The 18,508-nt window shown below is 42.6% G+C and overlaps 1 protein-coding gene and 1 long non-coding RNA gene across 6 annotated transcripts in view; one reads left to right on the top strand and one right to left on the bottom strand.

Annotated features, from left to right (window-relative positions):
• RALGPS1 (Ral GEF with PH domain and SH3 binding motif 1) overlaps positions 1-12,980 on the top strand; it is a 765,778-nt gene extending 752,798 nt beyond the window's left edge. For 4 of the 5 annotated variants that reach the window (XM_040324220.1, XM_040324222.1, XM_040324223.1 and 1 more), the window contains 2 exons: positions 7,609-7,721; positions 12,152-12,980. In XM_040324220.1, the coding sequence (XP_040180154.1) occupies positions 7,609-7,721; positions 12,152-12,181 (143 nt within the window). In that variant the 3' untranslated portion in view covers positions 12,182-12,980. The remainder of the gene's footprint in view (positions 1-7,608; positions 7,722-12,151) is intronic. The other variant, XM_040324221.1, reaches the window with a different exon arrangement.
• LOC120913893 overlaps positions 1-18,508 on the bottom strand; it is a 77,977-nt gene that overhangs the window by 12,967 nt on the left and 46,502 nt on the right. The window lies entirely within an intron of this gene.

Consider the following 18,508-nt stretch of genomic DNA (forward strand, 5'->3'; position numbering starts at 1 on the left):
GAGACAATATGCTGGGATACTGCTGTTGTAAATATATACGGTACAAGGACACCGACAAGGCAGACATCAATGTCCTTTTAAACAGATATGTATCCATAAGGGGATAATGAAGTCCGCAAGAGAGGTATAATAGGTTTCTCTCGTTATGCGGACTTTGCTTCTCTAATGCAGTGTTTCTCAACTCCAGTCCTCAAGGAACGCCAACAGGTCATGTTTTCAGGCTTTCCATTATTTTTGCACAGGTGATTTGATCAGTTCCACTGCCTTAGTAATTAGCACAGCCGTTTCATCTGAGGGAAATCCTGAAAACATGACCTGTTGGTGTGCCTTGAGGACTGGAGTTGGAAACACTGCTATAATGTGTATAGTCATTGGAAAGCAAGCAGTCCAGCGCATTGCACTTGATATCTACAAACCAACAAACGCCCACACACACAGCGAACACGTTTTAATCCCATAAGAAGGTTTTCATACTGACCGTTTTTACCGCTGGTCTCGATTCAACCCAAGTGCGCTCTGCTAAAGCGCTCCTCGATTAAACATCAGACACAGGGAGACAGATGACAATCTATAAAAACACACATCCTAGAATAAAATATCCACATATATAAAATTTCCACAACACCCTGTTGCCCATGGCGCCCTGTGCGGCGGCACAGCTCGCACACCCCAGAGGCCGGCCCTGAGAGTATATATAGTCCTTTCTTTAATCAGCCCCACTGTGCCTGCCATTCCTTATGTGATATCCTCCCATATCGGTGGTTGCTAACTAAGCCACCCTATAATTGGTGACATTTTGGAAAATTCAGTCAATTACATCTTTAAAAAATGAGTTCTGCATTGATATACCAATTATAGGCAATGACAGAATATGGAAGTGTACATGGTGTAGAGTGCTAGTATCTCTGTTGGACAAACAGTTGGTTTTGTTAATGTCAAATAGAAAATAATGAATTGTACAGCTTAGAAATGCAAAAGATCAAATAGAACATTTTGACAATTATAATCCAATTTTAAATTAGTCTAGCAAAAACACGAGACAAGCCAAAATGTATGCACATGTAGCAAGCTAGTTTGATACCCATGCATGGATGTGCATTTAGTGTTTTTTTTAAGGGGTGCCCACCAAGACAGCTATCAATTCCATTCCCCATAGCATTGTTTGTACATGGATGAACATCACTTTTCATGCAGGATTGTGCTGTATCACAGACCTAGTGCTGCTTTCAGCATAAAAGTACAGGAGCTGCAGTACTAACAGCTACACCCAACAGACAGACACTAAGAAAATGATTATATATTCTCATTTACTGACTTGTCACTTAAAATAAATTGAAACCACCAAGGAACTTAAACACACATGGCACTGACATATGCCTATGTACATTGCAAAGCCATTAAGATAAACCTAAACCATTGTGTATCAAAGAGTTGTCATGCTTTTTTTTTTACCCAGAAATACTATTTTTGACATTTATTTGTCAATCTTAGTCTATATATTTTTAACTGGCGGAGAATGCGACAGGATGAATGTGCATGGGCTAGCACAAAGGTATTCCAGAATAAAAGAGACAACACACCATTATAATACAACACATATTTTTTGAAACTTGGAATTTAAATGGCCACGGTGTTTATCCATAGGGGGTCACAATGAATCTCTAAAATTAAAATAAATAAGTCATCTTGGCTAAAATATCTTTAATAAAAATTAAATGGTGTCCATCCAGCCAAAGCTGGACAACTACTCCCCACCACCGTGACTGATTCGATCAAGCTTTGTAGGCCCATAAACGATAAATGAACCCTGTCTTTGCAAAACAAATCTGACAAAAACCCTTCTAATGCAGAGCGGCGAAATGAAAAACGAAATTAGAAAACTATGAATCGTCCTCTTAAGTCTTCCTCGTATCCTGTCCAAATAGAATAGGCTACCCTGAGGATCATCTCAGACAATGCCAAAACCGTTGATGGGAACATCAGCTTTATTGAGTGCAAATCCCTCTTCATTTTTACACAATAATTCCCATGTACCCATTTTACCCAGGTCATTCGCCCCAGCATGGATGACCAAAATTTGGGGGAAGGCCAATTGCTGGCTAAATAGGCTAGTTGCTCTCTAACATTCCGCCAACGCAGACCCCTGACACCCGACCATAAAACCATAAATAACTTAGTATCCAGACCTAGATTGGTGGAGTAGGATCCAGAATGTTTGGCCGCCCAAAACACGTAGGAGTGATCTACTATCCAAACAACTGTCCTGATGCGATCTGAAAAATAAAATTAAAGGGTTAATAGATCAGGGCGGACATATATTTTATATCTGTCACTATCCCAGCAGCGGCCTATACTTTAAAATTTCTCTTCCGAAATCCAAAAGCGTCAGCTGTGGTGGCCGCCACAATTCTAAATGAATGGGACGAAAACCAGACAGCTGAGAATTGATACCTAGTTAAGGAGGATAAGTCTTTGTGGATAAAAAAGGACTCAACAGAAACAGGCCTGACTGACATACTTAGCGACCTGTAGGACAGGACATATCGACACATTCGACGAACTTGACAAAGAGAACCATCGACCTTTCCCATCTGGCGAGGACTTAGACCCACAAAGGAAAAGATGAAGTAAACCTTTGTCTATCTGAAAGTAAGAAAACTGAAGAAAAGACAAAAATAGCTTATTCTCGGCCGTAAACTCCCCAATCCTAAGGGCTTCAAAAAAGGCAGCTCTGAAAAGAAGAGACTCAAAATTCCTATGAACATACCTCCTGCAGAGTTCTAAGAAGATCACACAACAAAGCGACCAAAATGGGACGCCTATTGTCAATAGAAGGACTGGATCTCCTAAACCCTTAAGAACCTGGGTAACCTGAAAAAATGATGTTAGAGCTGGTAAACCTTCAAATTTCCGAAAAAATGAGACACCTGCTAAAATCTTACTTATGGAAGCCGGGCTAAGGTGTGACTGAATAAGGGAGGACAGAAAAGATAAGGAGACGTAAGAGGTGACGCTCAACGGATCCAAACCCAAACCTTGACAGAACGAACACCACCTAGACCAGGGGTCTCCAAACTTTCTAAACAATGGGCCAGTTTTCTGTCCTCAAGACTTTAGGAGGGCCGGACTGTGGCCATTGGAAGAAGAAAAAGTCCTGACATCAGTGGTAAAAAAAAATACGGCCCTCCAGCTGTTGTGGAACTACACATCCCATGAGGCACTGTAAAACTCTGACATTCACAGACATGACTAGGCATAATGGGAATTGTAGTTTCTGAACAACTGGAGGGCCATCGTTTGAAGACCCCTGCATTATTGGTGTCATTGGAAGGAATTGTCCATGAAAGCCTATATCTAACCAGGTCTTGCTTGACACAGAGGTCTTGAGGTTAGAGAATATCAGTCCCATGTTAAGCCCCAGAGGAAATCTGGGCAAGGGTTCCCATGTGGATCTGCTGCTGGAGCCAAGTCCCGAAACGTCTTGAACTGTGAACAAGACAAATTGTCGGCAATGTTATGCTTTATACCTGCTATGTGCTCAGCTTTCAACCAAATGTTAAAGTGCATACAGTGTAAAACCAGAAAGCGTAATAATTAATCACAGGCTCAGACCTAGAAGACAAGGTATTAACAGCAAAAAAGACACCTTTGTTATCAGTGTGAACCAGAATTCTACGATTCATAAAGGTCTCTTTCCAAATTACCACAGAAACTATGACTGGGAATAATTCCAGAAGGACCAGGTTTTGTTAAACATCCTTCTGCAACCATTCCTTATGCCATTCGCTAGCACACCAATGACTGTTCAAAAAAGCCCCAAAGACCCAGCTTCGTCTGTCAAGAATTCCAGCTGCCATACTGAGGAACCATTAAAAATTACTCAGAAAGGAATCCCAAGTTTAAATATCCTCTTTAATACCTCTGAAAATACGCACATGGGCATGCGGGTTCTTAATACCTTTGATAGCCAGTGAAAACCTGTGTGAACACACCCCAATCATAGGAATAATTCTAGCTGCAAATGCAAACAGCCCCAGTAGAGACTGGGCCTCCTTTAGAAGAACCTTCTTTCTGGATAGAAAAACCGAGATCAATAATCTCATCTTCTGGAGTTTCTGTTCCGGCAACCTGAATTCCATGCGTTCAGAGTCAATGGTTATTCCCAAAAAATTGATAGAAGTAGAGGGAAAAAACATTTTCTCATGTGCAAGAGGCACACCAAAATTTTTGCAAATGCCGAAAAATGCCTGTAAGGCTTCCAAACACACAGGGGACCCTTTCGGTCCAATAAACAAAAAGTCGTCCAGGTAATGGAGAACAGACGCATAGGGTAAAAATTCAGACAGACAAAGCCCAATGCAGAAAAGTAGAAAAGGCTTCAAAATAAAAACAGGACAATGAAAATTCTATGGGCATACATTTGTCAAAATAAAATTGACCCATAAACTGAAAACCCAAAGAGTTGAAACCTTGGGGGTGGACTGGGAGTAAGCAAAATGCCGATTTAATGTCAGCCTTAGCCAACACTGAACCTTGACCCGCCCGCCTTAGTATGACTAAGGCTTCATCAAAGGAAGAGTAGCACACTGGAGCTATAACATTTGAGACTTCATCGTTCAGAGACGAGTTCGGGGGGGGTAAGAAAGATGGTGTATCATCCGGAAACAGACATTTTCTTTCTTAGGCACAATCCCTAGTGGAGATGGACAAAAATCCAGAAATGGAGGATCAGAAAAAGGTGCCTGCAATCCTGCCGTCTGCCAGTTCCTTGGATATTTTATCCTGGACTACGTCAGCATGAGTATACGCAGATAACAAATTTTGAACCATGACACAGCCCGGACCATTAAAAGAGGGAACCAAAAACCCATCTTTGAACCCTTCAATTATAAGCGGTCGGGATAGCGCTCTAACTATGGGCGCATTCTTGCTAGGCTCACCGAGGTCGGTGCCTTTCCCATGAGTGTCCCTGGGCAATGACTGAAAAGAGGCTGCGGCAGATTTATGAAAACACTTACTCACCGCGTGGGCTCCATTACAATAGGAGCATTCGTGCTTATATCTGCAATTTGCACTGACCCTCATTGAAAGCAAAACAAAAACCTTTGTGAAATGTGCTCTGAGCATTGGACTGTGGACGAAGAGTGGACTGAGGTTTTATCGGTAACATGAGATTAAGCCAAAATTCTCATCGTATGTGAACCAAGCGGAACCTCCAAAATGGCGAAATGCTTCGGCAATTATATCCAAGTGTTGAAACAAACCTGAGCATTTCCCAGGGAAGCGCTCCCCCATGACTGCCGCATAAATGCAAAAAGCTTGCAACCAGTTCTGGAAGGTTTTAGGGATAGCCCTTCTCCTATCCTCCTCAGACCCATCACCAGATTGCCTATCTGTTTTAGATAAGAAGTCTTTGGAAACTGGCAATAACGATAATATATCAAGGAATTCGCCCCTCCAAATCTTTTCTTTAACTGCCTTGGGCAGATGAAAGCCCAGTGGTGATAAAACACATGGAAGGGGCTCCTTAAAAGAAGATTAACCGACCGTTACAGCTGATGGTCTGAAAGGCATTGCAGGGCTAATATAGACATTGGAGGATCCTTTTCCTCCATTGCAGGGTCACTGGAATCTTGCCAAATAGCACCAACGTCATTATTAACATATTGCATATTATTCATCTGTGTATTTACCTCATCAGTGACACTATAAGTTATATGTCCAGCACCAGACACCCATGCCCTCCGACATTCCCCCACTGCGCTACCCTTGCAGCTGAATGTTTTGTTCTGCACCAATAAATTGTGCCCCTGAAAACTCACCCATGCTTCTGAACTGTAAAGTATCTTTTGTACCAGACACCCGTGCTCCTTGTGTATCGCTAACATTATCAGCACCATTAGCATGTGCCCCTTTAAACTGCTGAAACACATTTGACAGAGAATCAATTAATACCGACAAATTAGATACATGAGAAATACCACACTTCTCACCCTCGGGAACCACCGCTGTATGCTCGCTCGTGTCCTCAGGTAGAGGGTGAGTAGCGCTGCACTCCCGCTGACGAGATGCACTCTGTAACCGGACACTGTCGGCTCTCTCCTAACTTGCCAGCTGAGGAGAAGCAGATGTTTTCTGAAGTTTCTTCTTCCTCCCTGGATGCTGTCTTGTTCTGCCCCCGCCCAGAGTCGGCCCTTTGTCCTTTACAGGGGGAGTGGATGCGGGCGGAGCAGAGCCTCTCTCCTCCAGGAATCACATTAGCCATTCCTCTCCGCCTTCGCCAACAGCTTGCAAAGGAGTGCCTCACGGCTACTGGAGGAACAGCGCTTCATTCTGCGAGAGAGCTCTGCGTCGCTGTCTGGTCAGGTACGGTCAGTGAGACCACCGCTCCCGGTCCTTTTATAGGCTCCTTGCATGCGGGCTAGTAAGCAAAATTTGCCCAATCAGCTGTTTGCCTGTATCCACCAATCCCACGGCTGTTGCTGCCCAGGGATACCGCAGCAACCATAGGCAACCTGCAGAAGAAAAAAAAAAAAAAAAGCAGGGAGAACTGCAATCTCTCCCTTTGAGCTAACCCATGGTCAGCTTATTGCTGTGACCTTTCAGGAGAGCCATTTATTGACAGACTGCTGTCATGCCATAACAGGAAAGTCAGTCTGTTTTTTTTTTTAAAGCGGGGTTCCAACCACAATTAGCTTTTTTTAAATGTATGTCCTTTCATCATGCGTTTTTATAATATAAATCCGGTCACTTACGATTTTACAATCCGCCGCCGCTCCGCATAGTTTTATAAACTATCTTTTTTTAAAAACTATGTCCACACCGTTGTCATTTTGCTTGTGGGCATTGTGAAGCCCACAAGCACTTACTTTCTGGAAGTCTTGGATGGGGAGTGATAATTGGGTAGTGCACTGCATCCTGGGAAATGATGACAAACATTTCCCAGGAGCATTAGAGGGAGATGATGTCAGAATCCTAGGTGATTCCAAAGGCAGATTTCGTGGGACCGCATAGCAACAGGCATTTCCAGATGAGTAAAAAAAAATTTCTTCTTCTTTTTTTAGGTCTAATGAGCACAATAATGAAAAAAAAAATTTGGGATGGAAACTGCTCTTTAAATCTGCAATTTCTAAAATGACAATAATGCATATAGATCCACAACTCTTTAAAACTGTTGGATAGAATGTGGACGTTTTAGAACCCCCTGTTTTATTGCTGTCTGTGTTCCTGTTGGAGAGGTTCGCATTGGTTTTTTAACCATGGTCTCAGGTAAAAAAAGATGATGGGAAATTCAAGCTTTTTACATTGTCACAGAAACAGGTGGGGAAGAGAAATCTCTGGGGGTGAACAATTCTGGTGAAAGAAGACGGGAGTGATTTTTTTTTTCTTCCTACTCTGTCTCCGAGACAGGATAAGGGTAATCTTCCTGACATGACCACAGCAAAAAAATAACTAATAGGGGTCAAAACCATTTCCTAGATCGAGCAGATAAAGGGGACACACAGGCAGAAAGCATTTTCTGAATTATTTTTGTCTCTTATGATGGAGTGTTGCCTGTCTTCGCTCATGGGTGTAATCAAACGGATTTTCTGTCATTTTGTTGTTTAGGGAATGTTTACAAGTTGCAGACGAGCTCTCGATTCCATGCGATTTTGTGGCACAAACACTTGGATGACGCGTGTAAGAGTGGAAGGCCGCCGGTGAGTGAGACGCAGCAGATGGTAAGAGGAACAACTTTATACCATCTCCATCCTCTTTGCTATCTGCCTTTCTTAGGTTAAATAACTTCAAAGGGAGGGCCTCTTGGAATAAAAATATGGTGGCTGCCTTTGCTAAAATGTCTTTAAAAAAAATTCAGTTGTCCTGGTCTGCACTACTACTTGAAGCAGCACTGAACTGTTGCCAACACTTCACTTGCTGCTTCCTTCTTCAAGTAATGAAGTACTCTTCGCTTTGTTGTTTTTTTTTTTGTTTGTTTTTCCCCCAGCACAGTGCTTGGTAGTAGTACTAGGGAAACACTATTTATTAAATGACAGTAAACAAAAAAAATATATGTGACTGAGAAGTCAAAGCAGTTCAATGTGTACTGTAGCAGCGCTTGAAAACAGAGCGTGAGCTCTGAATACAGTTCTATGTTGACATAGGTATCAAAATAATGGTGCAGATGAACGTCAGCAGTGAACAGTGTCTTCCTTAATATGTGCTCCTTATCACCAGGGGGGCTGTGTTTCACCACGTGGGGGGATACTATCCCCTTATGGGGATGCACTCACCAGACCAAGAATAAAAAACAGCATGGGATACACAACAGCCTCTGTCATCAGTCTTGCACTCTCCACCACTCTGCTTGTATGTGTCTTGCTCGTGTACATATAAAGGAATAAACTTGAATAGTATAATACCGTTTTAAAAGGTCCCCTTTAAAATATGCGTACCACAATGCAATAGACAATAAGCATGTAATTGTACTGTGCCTGTTTTTCCTTCCTGGATGTATGGTACAGGTTCTGGCGCACTCCTCTGTTCCTGATCCACCAGGTGCACAGTCTCTGGGTCGTCCGATGTTGGCCACACCCTGACGCGTTTTGTCATTGGCTGACTTCGTCTGAGGGTGTGGCTGCAACATTCGGCGACCAGTTAAATAGCCAAGGGCATCGCGTAGAGCCGCCCACTAATTCGCCGTCATGGCGCTGGTCCCGCGCGTGCGCATTGGCGCCAGCGAGGCCCGTGCCAGGAGAAGGGCGGAAGTATATATATTATATATAAAAAATATATCTATAAAAAATATATCTATAAAAAGATAAGCCTAATTATGTTAAAGACCTAATCTGTAAATGTTGTGCAGTAAATAACCAGCAATGCTATTTTAGATTCAGAGAGACATGGGTGACCATATTGAAACTAATGGCTCCAGACTCTATGATACAAAGACTCTTAAGAAAATTGTGTGTTTTTTCCAGATGTTATGCATTTTTCTATGAATCGCTTATAAAGCAGTTAATGTCCAGTTCAATGTTCATGCCTTTTGGGGCAAGTGATTCGGTCAAGAAGATCCATCTCGTGTCACATTTTTATAATTCTCGAACTCTATGGCATCCTCTCTAGTTTTGCATTATGTGTTGAACTCCCCAAAATTGCAGTCCAGAGGGGTCCTGGTTGTGCTTCAATTTAAAATGAAGGGACACATTATGGTCTTTGTATCCTAGCTTGATGTTGTTGATATGCTCCATCACACGTATTCTCAATTTTCTCTTGGTCCTACCAATATAGAGTAAGCCGCAAGGGCATTTCAGTGCGTACACCACATGATCAGTGTTACAGGTGATTGGCAGTTCATCACTTTGAATGTACTTCGAATTAGGCGAGCTTACGCCGGCAGATTTACTTAACGCCGGCCCACATATGGGAGCAAGTTCTTTGTGGATACCCTACGAACCACTCTGATTTACGGCAGCATAGCGCATATGAGATGCGCTACGCCCGCCTAAATATACACCCGTTTTTGTGGATCTGGCCCCCATATCTATAAAAACGATAGGTTAAACTCCTTGTCATCCTTAGCAGTATGTGCATCAGCAGCTGGTGAGCCCGCAATCTTGGCAGTGTTTTTTTTTTTTTTTTGCAAGAAAATCTCCAGGGAGGAATGTACTACAACTATGTCAGAACGCAGAAGAGGCATGCTGGAAAGAGCAAGGATAGACTATGGAACATATGCATTTAAGCAGGGAAGAATAATCCATGCACACATTTCATTGTGTTGCAGGTGTACTAATGAGGCTTGCATTTAAAAAAAGCATTGCAACCATGTTCCTTAATTCATACCGTATATACTCGAGTATAAGCCAAGTTTTTCAGCCCTTCTTTAAGGGCTTAAAATACCCCCCTCGGCTTATACTTGAGTCACTGTACCTGAAATTATTGAGAGGCTGCTTAAACTTTAAAACTTGCGGTCTCCTCCTGGTCCCTTCCGTGATAGGCATTTCTCAGCAGACACAGTTCCGCCTATCATGAACGTTCTCTCATCCTCGGGTTTCCCAGCAGACACTGTGTTCAGTGTTCCGCCAATCACAGACGCCTTTTCATCCTCAGACAAGAGGACATCCGTGATTGGCAGAACACAGTGTCTGCTGGGAAACGGAGTCCGAGGATGAGAGAACGTCCGTGATAGGCGGAACTGTGTCTGCTGAGAAACGTCCATTCCGGAAAGGCCCAGGAGGAGACCGCAAGTTTTAAACAATGAATGGACGCCCACAGCCTGTCAATTTCAGGTACACTGACAATGGGCAAAGTGAGGATTGGCACAGTGAGGCGTGCAAATGGGCATTGTTGACCCTCTTTTTTCCGCTTACAGTAGCTGCTGCATTCTCACCCTAGGCTTATACTCAAGTCAATACGTTTTCCCATTTTTTTGTGGTAAAATTAGGTACCTTGGCTTATACTCGAGTATATACGGTACATTGTGTCACAGCACTGGATTCCAAGCTTCACCCTCATGGGGAAATGGCTAGAGAACAGCAGCACACTCCCTGGTGCTTGCAACCAAGACTGTCACAGCACACGTACTGCAAGCATTTGACCCTTAAAAAGGGATAGACTCAGGAGGGAAAGGATACACTCCCTAGAAAAAAGTGGGGGAGAGTGTGGCTACCAGGCACATTTCCGTCAGCGATCGTGGAGAGGAGAGGAAAAACAGGGAACTGCCTATGTAAACAAGGCATTTCCCACTTCTGCCTAGTGACATGACAGGGATCCACTGCTCCTTGTCATGTCCTAGGTAGCCCATCCCCCTAAAGTTAGAACACGGTTAACCCCCTGATCGCCCCTAGTGTTTAACCCTTTACCTGCCAGTGACATTTATACAGTAATCAGTGGCGGTTTTTTATCGCTGTATAAATGTCAAAAGTGTCCAATCTGTCCCCTGGAATGTCACAGTCCGAATAAAAAAATGATACACTTAAGACCCGGACCTTTAGGCAGCTAAAGAACCCGGCCAGTTTTTGCGATTCGGCACTGCGTCGCTTTAACTGACAATTGCGCGGTCGTGCGACGTGGCTCCCAAACATTCTTTTGGTGGTATTTGATCACCTCTGCGTTTTTTGTTTTTTTTTGCACTATAAACAAAAATAGAGCGACAATTTTGAAAAAAAAGGAATATTTTTTACTTTTTTCTATAATAAATATCCCCCAACAATATATAAAACATTATTTTTTTCCCCTCAGTTTAGGTCGATACGTATTCTACCTATTTTCAGTTTAAAAAAAAAACGCAATAAGCGTTTATCGGTTGGTTTGCAAAATGTATAGCGTTTACAAAAAAAGGGGATAGTTTTATTGCATTTTTATAATTTTTTATTTTTTTTTTACTTCTAATGGCGACGATCAGCGATTTTTTTCGTGACTGCGACATTATGGCGGACACTTCAGACAATTTTGACACATTTTTGGGACCATGGTCATTTTCACAGCAAAAAATGCATTGTTTACTGTGAAAATGACAGTTGCAGTTTGGGAGTTAACCACAAGGGGGCGCTGATGGGGTTATGTATGACCTCATTTGTGTTTCTAACTGTAGGGGGGTGTGGCTGTAGGTGTGACGTCATCAATTGTGTAGCCCTATAAAAAAAGGATCACACGATCGATGTCAGCGCCACAGTGAAGAACGGGGAAGCTGTGTTTACACACAGCTCTCCCCGTTCTTCAGCTTCGGGGACCGATCGCGGGACTCCAGCGGCGATCGGGTTCGCGAGTCCCGCGGCCACGGAGCTTTGGACTGGATCGCGTGCGCACGACCCCACGGCTGGGCTTAAAGATCCACGTACATGTACGTGCCCAGCCCTGCCATTCTGCCGACGTATATCGGCGTGAATGGGTCCATAAGTGGTTAAATAACGACAGATCATCACCATTTGTAGTTAAAAAAAAAAAAAAGTCATAATCCATCCCCTAATTTGTAGATGCTATAACTTTTGCACAAACCATTTTTCCAAAATTGTCTTTTTTGTTTATAGCACAAAGGTAGTCAAATACCACCAAATTATTCTTCCTTCTTCCCATAATCTTAAAAACATTTTGTTTCAAAACTAAGATTTGATTTAATTGTGACCTGATCTGTAAGAGAACTAACCAAGTTTTGTCCTTTACTGTTTTCCAGGCACCCACTAATCTCATGTCTTTTGAGTGACCATGACAGCCATGACAGCCAGTTTCACAGCTTAAAGTGCCAAAAACCAGGGAGGACATCAGACACTAGCGGGGGAAAAAAAAAACACTACAACGATTCTTGTGCATAAAACCAGAAACACTTTTCCACTGAAAGTCCCTGGAGTTCTGAGTGGCGTTTTGAAGGAAAATGTTATACTTCTGTGTATGAGAACAAAAAAATAAAAAAGTTTTGCATTGCTGTGTTGAATACACCAGTAGGAGACAAACACTGGTTATCGGAAGACACAGATGAACTTTAGATGACGCCTTGCCGTCCTACTTTTTGCCTACTGGTTTTATAAACAGTGAATTTTTAAACTTGAGCTGCTTTGAGTGCCAGACAATTCTATATTGACCCATGTTGGGTTTAAACTCTTTTGGGATTGGACAAAAAAAAAAAACATTTACAGTGTTACTTACAATAACATGACAAAGACATGGCAAACAACAGTTTTGTAACTTAAGTGCACTGAGTCACTTAGCGTTGTGGCCATCTCCAACTTTTCTATATTAAAAAAAAAAAAAAAAAAAGGGATAAAACAAGGACTTTGTATAAATTGTTAATTATTGTGTGTTTGTGGATATGCATTTTGGCACAATCTTAATATTTTATGGTCTGAAATGAGAATTTTTCTTTTTAAAGTAATTGTCCAGTAGCCTAAAATGTATTTTTTTTTTCCTTTTTTATTTACTATATTAGTATAACATGTAGGGACAAGAAGTGCCCAATGGAAGGAATGGTGTATTGTGCTTGTTATTAAACATTTTGTCCACCCAGACTTTGCTTCTAGTCTTCTCTGAAAGCATGTGCAATTTCCATGTTAATAATAACCACCCCACTCAATGTAGCCATTTTGTTATAAGCTCTCCGTGCAGTAAAAAGCACCTTGGTGATCGTTGGAGAAGGATTATGCATCTACTTGCAGCAACAGCAAAACAAAGAGGCCTGCAAAAAACTTTTCGTTTATTTGGTCACAGGAAGTAAAAGTGTTATCAGTTTGGATAGAAAAGAGAAGGGTAAGATCTGTCACGTTTTCCTTCACTTTAGATATGGTCACTAGGACAAGTAGTAGATGGTAATAGAAGGCCTTTTTTTTTTAGAAGACGGTGGATAGATAAAAGTTTTGTCTGGCTTTCAGAGCTAAAGCTGAAGATGTCCTGCCCCATACTGGTCTTGAAGACAGGTGTCACAGCTATATGAAGTGAAAGAATATCAATCAGCCCAATAGGGACGCAAACAACTAATGCACCCTAACCCATTTAAGTGCTGTATAGCCTATACTGTATCTGTCATGACGGTACACAGGGTCTCGATTTCTGAATAAACTTGAAACTTTCAAAATTTTGAGTGGATTAGATAACATCCCAAGCTACCTTGTTTACTGGCCCATTTTAGGCCCGTACTCTTCTATGCAGCATTCATATCATATGCCAATGCAAACACTGTATGCTCCCAATCTACTATGTGGCGATTTGTAACACTTAAGCCTCATACACACGATCGGATTTTCCGACGGGAATTGTGTGATGACAGACTGCCAAAAATCCGACCATTTGTACGCTCCATCAGACAATTGTTAGACTTTCTGCTGACAAATGTTGGATGGCAGGCTTATAAATTTTCTGCGGACAGCGGTCTGTTGTCAGATTTTACTATCGTGTGTACACAAGTCCTTCAGACAAAAGTCCAAAGTACAAACACGCATCCACAGAATTGATGCTCACCAAACACGACATTAGCAGAAGGTGCCTAAACGGGGCACTTGAGCTGAAAAACCATGTAGTACATCACTACGTTTGTGTTTGTTGGCCGACAATTGTATGCAAGACAAGTTCATGGCCAACACCCTTCGGATAAAAAGTCTGACATTTTTGTCTGCGGAAAATCAGATCGTGTGTACGAGACTTTAGAGTTCACTCTACTCAAAAAATAGGATTTTTAAATAACAGCTTACCTGTAAAATTATTTTCTTGGAGTACACCACGGAACACAGAGCCTCTATTCATTACATAGTGGGTTGTATGGTCACCAGAGGTGATTGGACACTGGCACAACCAATGAAGACAAGTTCAACTCCATATAACCCCTCCCATAAGGGAAGTATCTCAGTTTTTGTAGCAAAGCAGTAAGGTTCCCATAGAAGGGGGGGACCTCTGTGTCCCGTGGTGTACTCCAAGAAAAGGATTTTACAGGAATGCGGTTATTAAAAATCCTATTTTCTTTATCGTACACCACTGGACACAGAGCCTTGATTCATTACAAAGTGGGATGTCCCAGAGCAATGCTCAATGAAGGGTGGGAGACACAGATCAAGCAGGCCGATACGGACAAGAAGCCCTATACTGCTGCCTGAAGCACGCTACGCCCAAAAGCAGAATCCTCATTTCCTTTTACATCTATTTGATAGAATTTGGTAAACGTATGAACTGAAGACCAAGTCGCAGCTTTACAGATCTGGGCCATGGAAGCCTGGTGATGCACTGCCCATGAAGCACTTATTGCCCTGGTAGAGTGTGCTTTAACAGAAAAAAGGAGGAATCTTGTTCCTTAAACCATAAGCTTGAATAGTTACTCGTCGAATCCACCTAGAAATGGTGGATCTTGACAACGCTTGGGCCTTCCTGGGACCATCTGGCAAAATAAACAAAACATCTGTTTTACGTATCTGAGCAGTTGCCTGCGGATAAACTTTTACTGCTCTCACTACATCTAGAGAGTGCAATAACTTTTCTCCCGCTGTCTGCGGATCAGGAAAAAAGGAAGGCAAAACAATGTGTTAATTTAAATCAAAACGCCAACACCACCTTTGATAAAAAGGTAGGATGGGGATGTAGTACAATTTTGTCTCTGTGACAAATTAAATAAGGCGCTTTACAATAAACTCTGCCAACTCTGCTATCTCTTCTGCTAGAAGAGTATCAATCAAAAAGGCCAATTTCCTACTCAAAAGAATATAGTGGATAGGTTCAAAAGATTGCTTTTTCAAGACTGACAAAACCATGTTCAAATCCCAGGGACATAAGGGACACTCTACTGGCTGATTTATCCATAGTACTCCCTGAATGAAAGCCCGAACTAGGGGATGAGATGCCAGCGGTCTCTGAAAAAAGACAGAGCTGATATTTGACCCTTGATGGTACTTGGGGCTAATTTCATATCCACTCCTAATTGGCAAAAGGCGAGAATCCTACTTATAGCATACTTTTGAGGATTCCACCCTCTGGCTTCACACCAGGAAACATACGACTTCCAGACTCTGTAGTAGATAAGCCTGGAGGCTGGCTTTCTTGCATTAATGAGTGTAGAAAGAACTGGACCCGAGAGCCCTCGTTTCTTTAAAATATAGGTCTCGGTAGCCAGACCGCCAAATTTAGCCTTTGTAAGGAAGGATGGAACAATGGACCCTGTGACAGCAGGTCATTACGTAGTGGAAGCACCCAAGGTCTTCCTACCACCATCTTTATGATCTCGATGTACCAAGACCTCCTGGGCCAATTTGGGGCCACTAGGAGTACTGGTATTCCCTCCTTCTTGATCCTGCCCAGCAATCTCTGCAAGAGAGGGATCGGGGGGGAATGCATAGATCAGTGAAAACTGATTCCAAGGAATGATCAGAGCATCCGTTCCGTAGGCCAGCGGATCTCTTGTCCCGGACACAAAGTTGTCCAACTTCCGGTTGAGCCTGGAAGCTAACAGGTCTACATCTGGGGTCCCCCATCTCTAGCATATTGCCTGAAAAACATCAGGGTGGAGAGACCACTCTCCTGGTGACAGCTGCTGGCGACTTAGATAGTCCGCTTGCCAGTTTTCTACCCCTGGAATGAATATTGCAGAAAAACAAGGAACATGTTTTTCTGCCCATGTCAAAATCCGATTCACCTCCTTCTGGGCATCCCGACTCCGGCTGCCTCCTTGGTGATTGATATAAGCTTCTGCCATAGCATTGTCGGATTGAATCCGAACAGGGTAGCTTTGTAACCTGTGTGTCCAGGTTCTGAGGGCCAAGTATACTGCCTGAATCTCCAGTATGTTGATGAGCAGGCTCTCTTGGGTGTTGGCCCAGGTACCCTGGGCTGAAGCTTCTTCTAACACTGCTCCACAGCCCAACAGGCTGGCATCAGTAGACACCACCTTCCAGGTGACTGGGAGAAAGGACTTTATACCACCAACTGAAGCTTTGGCATACCTGTGGAGATAGGCGCATAGGTAAATCCAGAGCTTGGCTTTTCCTGTTCCAGGCAGCTAGAATATTGTTTTGCAGTAGTCTCGAATGAAACTGGGCATAAGGAACAGCCTTGAAGGAGGCCACTATCTTCCCTAATAGCCTCATACAGAGGCGAATCCGATGGTCCCTTCTTCCCCTTGACTTTGTGGATCAATTCTCTTAAAGACTTGATCTTTGGCTCTGGCTGGAATACCCTGCTTTGGGATGTGTCAATGATCATGCCCAATACCCTCAGGGCTTGTAGAGAGGATTTCTGTAGGTTTATGATCCATTTTAAATGATCCAGGTATATTACTGTATTGAGCACTGCATGATCTAATCCTGCCACTGACTGATCTATCACAAGTAGATCGTCTAGGTAGGCTGTCACCGATATGCCCTGTGCCCTCAACCTTGACAACAGAGGGGCTAGAACCTTTGGCGGTTGCCAAACCAAAGGGCAGAGCCACAAACTGGAAGTGGTGATGTTCTACCGCAAACCTTAGGAACTTTTGGTGAGCGGAATAGATAGGAACATGTAAATATGCATCTTTGATGTCTATAGACGCCAAGAATTCTCCGCCTTGTAGGGTGGCAACCACGGATCGAATTGTCTCCATTCGGAAATGGCGAATGTTCAGAAACCTATTCAGAGATCTTAGCTCCAGGATGGGTCTGATGTCTACATTTTGTTTTGGAACCACAACAGATTTGAGTAAAAACCTAAACCTTGCTCCTTTAGGGGTACTTCCATGATTACCCCTTAAGATATTAAGTGATCCAATCCTTTGAAGAAGGATTTTCTTTTTAATGGATCTTTGGAGAGCCTTGAACTTCTGAACCGGTAAGGTGTGATCTCTCGAAATTCCAGCTTGTACCCTAGGGATACTGCGGAAACTACCCACTTTTCCTGGATTTCTGTCTGACATGCCGCTGAAAACTGCTGGGGTTTTGCTTGTTAGCTTCTTGTTCTTCTGGGCCTGGCTTTCTTTAGCCTTTGTGGCTGGCTGAAAATACCATCGCCACTGGCTGGAGGCAGACCTTCCGGGAGCCGGGGAGAGAGAACGTTTAAAACAAGGACGCTTGTTTTACTTCTTCTCTGACAATAGGGTCGTTTTACCGCTCAATATCTTTTGGATACATCTATCTTTCCAACTCATCCCCAAAGAGGCGTTCGCCATGGAAGGGGAAACTGGCCAAAAGCTTTTTGCATGGAGCTTCCACCGACCAATGCTTTAGCCAAAGAATTCTGTGCATATGCACCAGCTGGATTGTGAGGCGAGATGCTTTCTGAACTTAACCCTTTCATGCCTATGCCTATGTATGACATTTGGTGTTTACAAGTTAAAATCCATATTTTTGGCTAGAAAATTACTTAGAACCCCCAAACATTATATATATATTTTTAGCAGAGAATCTAGAGAATAAAATGGCGATTGTTGCAATATTTTATGTCATACGGTATTTGTGCGGCGGTGTTTTAAACACAACTTTTTGGGAAAAATTTACTTTCATGAATTTTAAAAAAATGAAAAAGTAAAATTAGCCCAATTTTTTTGCATAATGTGAAAGATGATGTTATGCCGAGTAAATAGATACCAAGCATGACACGCTTTATAATTGCACGCACTCGTGGAATGGCGACAAACTACGGTAACTAAAAATCTCCATAGGCGACGCTTTAAACTTTTTTTTACGGTTACCAGGTTAGAGTTACAGAGTAGGCCTAGTGCTATAATTATTGCTCTCGCTCTTACGATCGCGGCGATACCTCACATGTGTTATTTGAACACCGTTTTCATATGCGGGCGCGACTTCCGTATGCGCTTTCTTTGCTGCGCAAGCTCGCGGGGAGGGGGGCGCTTTAAAAATTTTTTTTTTTTGTTTTCTTATTTATTTATTTATTTTTTCTAATATTAAATTTTTTTTTTTTTTTTTTTACATTTTGATCACTTTTATTGCTGTCACAAGGAATGTAAACATCCCTTGTGACAGCAATAGGTGGTGACAGGTACTCTTTATGGAGGGATCGGGGGTCTAAAAGACCTCCGAGCCCTCCTTTGCACTTCAAAGTATTCAGATCGCCGAAAACGGCGATTCTG

This window comes from Rana temporaria, chromosome 9 (assembly GCF_905171775.1).
Source record: "Rana temporaria chromosome 9, aRanTem1.1, whole genome shotgun sequence".
NCBI lineage: Eukaryota > Metazoa > Chordata > Amphibia > Anura > Ranidae > Rana > Rana temporaria.